Below are 8,277 nucleotides of genomic sequence, written 5' to 3'. Positions count from 1 at the left end.
AAAAAAAAAAAGACAAACAAAAAAACCTGTAATTTTCTGAGGCAGGATCTCATGTAGTAGCCTAGGCTTGACCTCCAGCTTTTTTGTTTTCATTAGAGTCTCTATGTAGCTGTGGATATTTGGAACTTACTCAGTAGACTAGGCTAGCCTGCCTCTGCTGCCTAAGGGCTGGGATTAAAATTGCTCTATACAATGCCCAGCTGACCTCCAGATTTGTAATGTTTTATTAATTACGGACTATAAGAGGGTGTCAGGCCCCCTGGAGCAGGGTCAAGAGTTGTGAGCTGCCTGAGCTGGGTGCTAGGACCCTCCAAAGGGCAGGAGTGCTTTTTAGCCCTGAGCTCTCTCCAGCTCCTCTGACCTCCAACTCTTTATCTTCCTGCCTCTAACACACTCAACCCTGTCTTCATCTGCCCAGGAGACAGCTGTTTTCTTATTGAAAGTGTATTCGGACATTATTTTTTTTTTTATCCCCTCTTGAAAGCTAGGGCTAAATTACATTTTTCTTTTATGGCTAGGATTAGAACTCAGTGGTAAAACACGGGCCTAGTATGTGCTTTGGGTTCAATATCCTAATACAGCTTAACAGTAACAAAATTAATTATATAGAAAGCAAAATCCAGCATGGTCTTGGGGTAGAGTTAAAACAAGCCAAAACCAAACTAAACCCCCTCATCACTGGCTGGAGACAGTTTGGTGGTAGAATGCTTGTCTTGTGAACACAAGGGTCCAGTACCACAAAACAAGTGACTAACCCACTGAGTAGTTAAGGAGAAAAACTTCCATCTTTGAATCTAGACGTAAGGACCAGGGACTCTTTGTATTTCTTCTCTCTCTTTTTTTTTTTTTTTTTTGGTTTTTTGAGACAGGGTTTCTCTGTATAGCCCTGGCTGTCCTGGAACTCACTCTGTAGACCAGGCTGGCCTTGAACTCAGAAATCCGCCTGCCTCTGCCTCTCAAGTGCTGGGATTAAAGGCATGCGCCACCACTGCCCGGCTGTATTTCTTCTCTTGTTGACTCATTACAATCATATAGAAGCCTATTTTGTGTGAGGAGGGAGGGCATTTCTTCTTCCCCATGGAGGGAATATCATAGTGAAGCAGATGAGCAAACTTGACATAAAACATTCTGATGCTTAGAACTTGTTTAAACCTTAACTTGACCCCAGACAGCCAGGAGAAAAGTCAGCGCAAAGGAAATCAAGTATCCTTCATAATTGATACTTTTTTAGGGGCTGGAATGATGGCTCGCTAACGAGAGAACTCGGTGATTTCACAGAAAGCGTACACACCACACATATACGTACTCAAAAACCAAAGCAAACCCAAACGGCAAAAACAAACCAGCCAACTTCCATCGTTTATACTCACAAATGCTAGTGTTTGTACCTTTGCTTTTACTTTTTTTTTTTGTTTTGTTTTGTTTTTTCTTGACAAGGTTTCTCTGTATAGCCCTGGCTGTCCTGGAACTCACTCTGTAGACCAGGCTGGCCTCGAACTCAGAAATCCACTTGTCTCTGCCTCCCAAGTGCTGGGATCAAAGGCGTGCGCCGCCGCCGCCGCCACCACCACCACCTGGCTGCACCTTTGCTTTTATGTCACCATCGTCCAGACAATGGGGCCTGAATGGAGTAAATAGTGACTGAATCAATCTAAACGCTTCCTGCAAAGTCTTTAATCCCAAACTTGGGAAGCAAAGATAGATATATCTCTGAGTTGAGGCCAGCTTGGGCTACATACAGAGTTCCAAGGACTGCCAAGCTACATAGAGACCGTGTGTCAAAAAGTAATATACTCACACTACCTGCTCACCTCCATCACTCTAACCCAGATACAACTTGGCCTTAGGCCAGGCAAGCTTGAGCTGTCATTTCTCATCAAGTAGTCAAACATCATTCAGTTACCCAAGTCTATCATTAACTTCTTTCTTCATGTCTTCCAGGCACCGTGCCTGATTTATTATATGGTAAACTATGTGCTAGGGTGGGTGAAACTCAGGCATTCCTGTTTTCTGATAAACGTGCAACCAATGTCACCCTGAAATTCAACATGAGATAGCATCTGCCTCTAATGCCAGCCTTTGGGAGGCAGAGGCAGTTGGATCTTTAGTTCCAGGCCAGGCTTCTCTACATAGTGAGACCTCATCTCAAAAAAGATCTAACACACATGAACGACACCAAAAGGCAGGCATGCTAATGTGGAAGGTGGTCTTCCCCAGGGAAGAACACACCAATTGGTTACTCAATACCACTGGTCAGCCTTAAAAACGTATGCAAGTAATGTTATATGGACCAAGCAGATTGCATTTATGTATTTAGGAACACACATACACATTTAATAATTATAAAGAGGCCATGAATTCGTATGAGAATAAGGATATACCTGGGAGGGGTTTGAGAGAGGAAAGGGTAAAAATGATTTAACTAGAAACTAAAAGAATCAAAATGTAATTTTGTACAAACTATTCATCTTAGATGAAGATGTTCTTAACTTCCAGACTTGACCCGACATGATTCTGATCATGTGGTTAAGTTTAATGATCTGAAACTTGTTAAATAATTTTCCTACTGTGCTGTGTGATGATTCAGGCCCCACTCACATCTACTATTACCCAGCAGCTATGACTATGTGAACTGAAAGGACTTGAAACGAAGTCAGCATATTCAAAGGAGTGACAAGGCTCAGAGTGCCCACTGCTCCCAGGCCTGTTTTACAGCACAGCTGATAGCCATGAGGGAATGAGGAAGGGACAGAGAAGGCCTCTGCTAAGAACCACCCAGGCTTCCCCCACACTGATCTTCTGTAAATCCTACGGACTGTGGTGACAGCCCAGTGACAGACTTGCTGGATCCAATGCTCCTTGAATGGGGAAAAACTCCAGGACTAAGTGACTAGCAAAAAGTTTAAGAGCGAGTTCTAGTTTTATCGCAGTTTTGGCTTTTTGACTATAAACTAAGAAACTTTTCTGAAGAGTGTTGGTGAACCTGCCTCATCAATCCTGGGGCTCAACCCGAGCACAGGCACACATGCCCAGCAAGTACAGCTTCAGCATCTGAGATGGGACAGGAGTCCTTACAAACACACACACACACACACACACACACACACACACACACACACACACACACGGCTCAAAATCCCACCATCGACAGAGACTTTCGTTTTTTATAGAAGACAAAGACTCAAAGTATGGCATGTCTTCACAGAAGACAGAGTCCAAACTAGCTGATGTCTGCCTAAGCTTCCAAGGTTTAAACTCTCACCACAACACTAAATACTGCAAGGTAGTTTCCATGGTGTCTTGAGGCTAACTGCATCAGGGGAGAGCAGTTCAAGATGTGGTCTTAAAATCCTTCCCTGCTTGTCTTAACTAAAGGAGAAAAATCAACATAAAATAAACCATATGTACAAGTCAAGGTATATAAACTGACGATTCAATATTGAAAGGTTAAAATAAAAATTAAAAAAAAAAAATGAAGGCACAGTATGTCTCATAAATAAACTGTGGAAGAACTGTTTTCTAAAAATAAAATAAATGTTTTATTTGGAAAAAGTCAGCTTCTTACACAAGGTTTTAAATCTATATTCACCCTGTCAATTACAATGGTATTTTAAACACATTGAGTACAATTCAGTGTCATATGTCTTATTTTTTCTGCCTCTATTCAGAAGACATCAAGTTAAAAAAAAAAAAACAAAACACTATAATCCCAATCTGGTCCATCTTTCCTCCTATCCTTACATTGAACCCATTTTTCTACATTTCAGGTAAGTGAAAGGGTCATGAAAGTTAAGATGTGGAGGTAAGACTATGTCAAATAATCATAAGCATGATAGCAGTTTCTCTTTAAGCCTTGGTGTGTGTGGCAGGGAGGTGGGGACTCACACTCGGCAAACTTCCTCCCTATTTTATCTTTATTGGCTTCCCTGAGGCCAAACACTGACCCTCTTGGTTTTGCAAATACTGAAAACAATGTAAAAAACAAAAAGCACATACATTCAGTCTGTACTGAATATCTCACATACAGCTCTAAACTAGTAGTAATATAAATGGAACTATCAAAAAAAATCAAGAGAAAAGGTTTCAGGGGTCAAGGAGAAGGATTCCAGGGTACCTGTGGGCTGTGGCTCAGTGGTACAGCATGTGCTTAGCATGCTTGTGGCCCTGGGTTCAAACCTAAGAACCAAGACCTCAAAGCCCTTCAAACCCACACATACCCTAAGATTCTCATACCACAACTAAGGTTTTGGGAAACCTACACTGAATTCAGCTGATGCTTGAAATACTGTCTACATTAAATCAGATGTGTTAAAGAATTGTTTTGTAGATGTTAATACTAACTTTTTTCGGCTGATTTGAAAAATGGCCAATTATCTCTAACCACTCAGTGTCTGAATAGGAGCAAAGGTAACATTTAGTGATGACACTCTAGCAGGAGGCTGGAGTAAGCGTTTGAGAAGAGGTGCCTAGCAGTGACACGCAGTGACCGGAACTGCCAAGATGTTCCCAGAAGTTTATGCTTAAATTTCTTAAATAGATACCTAGCAGGCAGATATGCCAGGCACTATAATGCTAGAAAAATACTTTAGTCAGTATTTTATAAACCTGCGACTTTTAACCAATACCTCTATTCATAAATGTTCTGTAACGAACAATGTGTGACAAAGCATTACAAACAACACAAAACAAGGTTAAGGTTAGTTACCTAAAGCAAGCTAGTTGTTATTTTTCCTTTTAAAATGACATTTAAAACAGATGAATTCAGCAGAATGGTTTTAAAAGTTAAGGCTCTCTAAAGAGTTCTAAAAACTAAAACTTAAGGCACATATTATAATCTTCATGACACTGTTAAAAGCTAAGATTAAAACAAAACAAAACAAAACAAACAAACAAAAAAAATCACGACTTCTTTCCCATATCCTTTGCCAACCACTCCCTACCTAAAGCATAGTATATTTTAAATTCAGGCATTGGTAAGGAGTGAAAAAAAAAAAAAATCCCACCAAGGAACACCTGGTAGGTTTTCCACACAAATGTCCACTGTCTGCACTGAGCACCACTGGTAGACTAGAGGCCAGCAGATGGTTTCAGACGTCTTAGGTGACATGCTGCTCTCTTCATGCTTCACAGGTCAGACTGGACTCTCCTCCTCTGCGGGGTCCCCGGAGCTGTTCTGCTGCGGCAACTCTGCTGCTTTTATTGTCTCCTTTGGCTTCTCGTCAATATCGGCGCTGGTCTCATCCTCTTTCTCTTCCCTTTTCTGCTTCTCCTCCGCTTTCTGTTCTTTGGCCACAAGTCGATAATTGATGCCCATGCCAATGAAGAGATAGACACCAGCGATGATGAGGATCACGCCACAGGCCCAGTATGTGTATTTGTAGTCTCCATACATGTCATTGAGGCGGCCTAAAGATGCAGAAGACAAGGCTATGTGGGTAAGAACAAACAAGGACACCTCTCCTCCAGTGCAAGCATCTACTCAGAAAGACGCCCAAGCAACCTTCAAAGAGCCCAAGGCACAGAAGGACCAAACATGAACTGCAAGACTCTATTTATAGTGTTTCTGATTTTGTCTGGCCTTGTATTTTCTATTTTCAAATTGGCAACAATTAACTCTTGGCAAATCTCAATGACAAAAGTCAGAGATCACAATCCATTCTCTCACTGCACAAAGGGTAAAACTGTAATTCAAAGGAAGTTTGAGAGTGTCCAAGGCCACACAGATCTACTCCAGTCACCAAGGTCAAAGTTCTTTATCAGCATTTCCGGAGAACATTGCTCTGTAGCACACTCTCAGCACCAAATCCACAATGCATCTTCCAGCAGTGACAGAAACTCAAGTACAGCAACAGTGTAAGAATCTGCTTCAAGGTCACACGACTAGGAAAGGGACAAGGGTCTGAGTTTGTAAAGAGTAGGAGACATGGTAAAGAAAAGGGGCAGATTAGAAAGAGTGGGGGGTGAAAACTGATATGAACTGGCAATTCGCTAGGGAGGAGCTGGAAAGGAGTCCTATCAGAGCGCCTCTAAGTCTAGTGGCATGTGCCTATAATCGCAGCAGTTGAGGGGAGGACATGGAAGAGTCAGGAGGTCCAGGCAATCTTTGGCTATAAGAATTTTAAGGTATGTTGGTTAGAATCTTATCTATAAATTGATCACCACAAATATCTAAAAGGAAGTTGTAACACTTGGGAGGATCTTGTTGTGCAGGGCAGTGCTGATCTTGAACTCACAATCATCTTGCCTCAGCTTCCAAGTGCAGGAAAAACAGGTGTGCGCCATCACTCCAACATGGGATTTAAAAAAAAGAGTTTAAGCCAGGTGGTGGTGGCGCATGCCTTTAATCTCAGGGAGGCAGAAGGATCTTGGGAGTTTGGGGCCAGCGTGGTCTATAGAGCTCTACGACAGCCAGAGCTACACATAAACTTTGCTTTGAAAAAACCAAACCAAATAAAAAACAAACACTACCCAAACAAAACAAAACATGCAAAGAAAAAGTTTAGTAACCCAAGCTCTCAAATTATATAATGACTCATAAACTAAAGTAACTGAACAGAATTATCAATGGAACTGCTACTAAAACAATCCTAAGCTTTGTGAGTCCAAGATACACAGGGGTTAGGGCAGTCACTGGTACACTTCGATCCCATGAAAGAGGAACTCTTCTACCCGACTACTGCTGAAGTGCCACTGTTATTAAAACTCAGTCTTCAATTGTGCTTGAAGGTAGGGATGTTTTTCACACATTAGTTTTATAACCATATCAAACCCAAAAATGTGGGGAGACATACTCTACCTAGAAGTGGTGGTCCTAGGAGGACAGGGCAGCATTCCACAATGGTCACCAAACCCACAGCACTGGAGAACCTCTGGGGTCCAACGAGGTCCATCAATGTTTCAAATAAGACGGAGCTGAGCCAACCAAAGGCAAATCCAAAGACTCCCGCGTATACACAGAACCCAACGTAGGTTGTAGACAAAGGTGCTAGCAAATGGCACACTCCATTTGCAACAACAGAGGCAGCAAAAAAGTACTGGATCCGAGGTCTGATCCACTTGGTATTGGCTGCAAGTCCCATGGACGGTCTGGCTACCATATCAACAAACGCCAAAATGGAAAGGAGGAAGGCTGACTTCTCACTGGAAAAATGCTTACTCTTACCATAATTACTAAGAAAGACCAAAGGGGTAAAGAGTCCAAAAAACATGACCACATTTCCAGACAGGTACAGCAAAAAGCCTCTATGGGTAAACAGGGACAAGTCCAGGAATTTATTAATTGTTTGGAAGACTGATAGCTTTTCTCCTTTGGGACTTCCTCCAATGAGATCTGTATTTGCATCAGGTTTTCCAGCTTCCTGTAGAGATTCTTTGGACTTGAGTTTCTCTACCTTGCCTTGCTGGGGCCCTATTGGTCTCATCAGGGATCCAGCTACACAACAGTTTAGGAGGAGGCCCCCAAGAATTAGGAAGCTTCCTCTCCAGCCAAAAATACCAAAGAAAGCCTGATTAAGTGGAGCCAGGGTAGAGAGAAACACAGGGCTGCCTGCCATGGCCAGCCCATTGGCCAGTGGTCGCTTCTTGTAGAAATACTTGCCAATCATAGTCAGAGCTGGGTTCAAGTTGAAAGCAAGCCCAAGACCTAGGGAAAGGAGCAGAGATAACACACACTATCATAAACAAAAGTATCTCTTCAATTACTCACCAAGCAAAGACATTAGAGTAAGTGGGGCTAAAGAGATGGGCTAAGCAATGGCTAGAGCATGTACTGCTCTTGCAGAGGACCTGAGTTTGAGTCCCCATATCCATACTGGAAAGCTTATAACCACCTCGTAACTCCAGCTCCAGGAAATGTGATGCTTGTGACCTAGCTAAACCTGTCTCCTTGATCCAGCTGTACACCATAAACCCTTCTTGATACAGCTATGTTCAGTTAATCCTGCGTCCTTGTTCAACTGTATACAGTAACCATGCTGAGATTCCCAGAGCTGCCTATCTGACCCCAGCTTTCCTCTGTACGGACTGTGTTCTTTCATTCCCTCACTGGCCCAATAAGATCAACTCCTGATGCTGGGCTGAACATGGCAAACTTTGTTCTGTCTCAAATATTGAATGGCATTAATAAACATAAATAAATGCTGTTCGTAATACATAGTTAACAAACAAAAAAACAAAACAAACAAACAAACAAACAAAAAGCCAGGCAGCTGTGGCGCACGCCTTTAATCACAGCACTTGGGAGGCAGAGGCAGGTGGATTTCTGAGTTCAAGGCCAGC

The 8,277-nt window shown here is 42.4% G+C and overlaps 1 protein-coding gene across 1 annotated transcript in view; it reads right to left on the bottom strand.

Moving 5' to 3' along the window:
- Positions 1–3,515: 3,515 nt before the first annotated feature.
- Positions 3,516–8,277, bottom strand: part of Slc16a1 (solute carrier family 16 member 1) — a 21,259-nt gene continuing 16,497 nt past the window's right edge. Inside the window, exons 4-5 of the mRNA XM_031375064.1 lie at positions 6,797–7,642; positions 3,516–5,406 (exon numbers count right to left, since the gene is read on the bottom strand). Coding sequence (XP_031230924.1) covers positions 5,132–5,406; positions 6,797–7,642 — 1,121 coding nt within the window. The 3' untranslated portion in view covers positions 3,516–5,131. The remainder of the gene's footprint in view (positions 5,407–6,796; positions 7,643–8,277) is intronic.

The sequence above is a fragment of the Mastomys coucha genome, unplaced genomic scaffold (assembly GCF_008632895.1).
Source record: "Mastomys coucha isolate ucsf_1 unplaced genomic scaffold, UCSF_Mcou_1 pScaffold16, whole genome shotgun sequence".
NCBI classification, from domain to species: Eukaryota; Metazoa; Chordata; class Mammalia; order Rodentia; family Muridae; genus Mastomys; species Mastomys coucha.
Note: the sequence above shows the minus strand (reverse complement) of the source record. Positions and strands in the feature narration are given on the sequence as shown.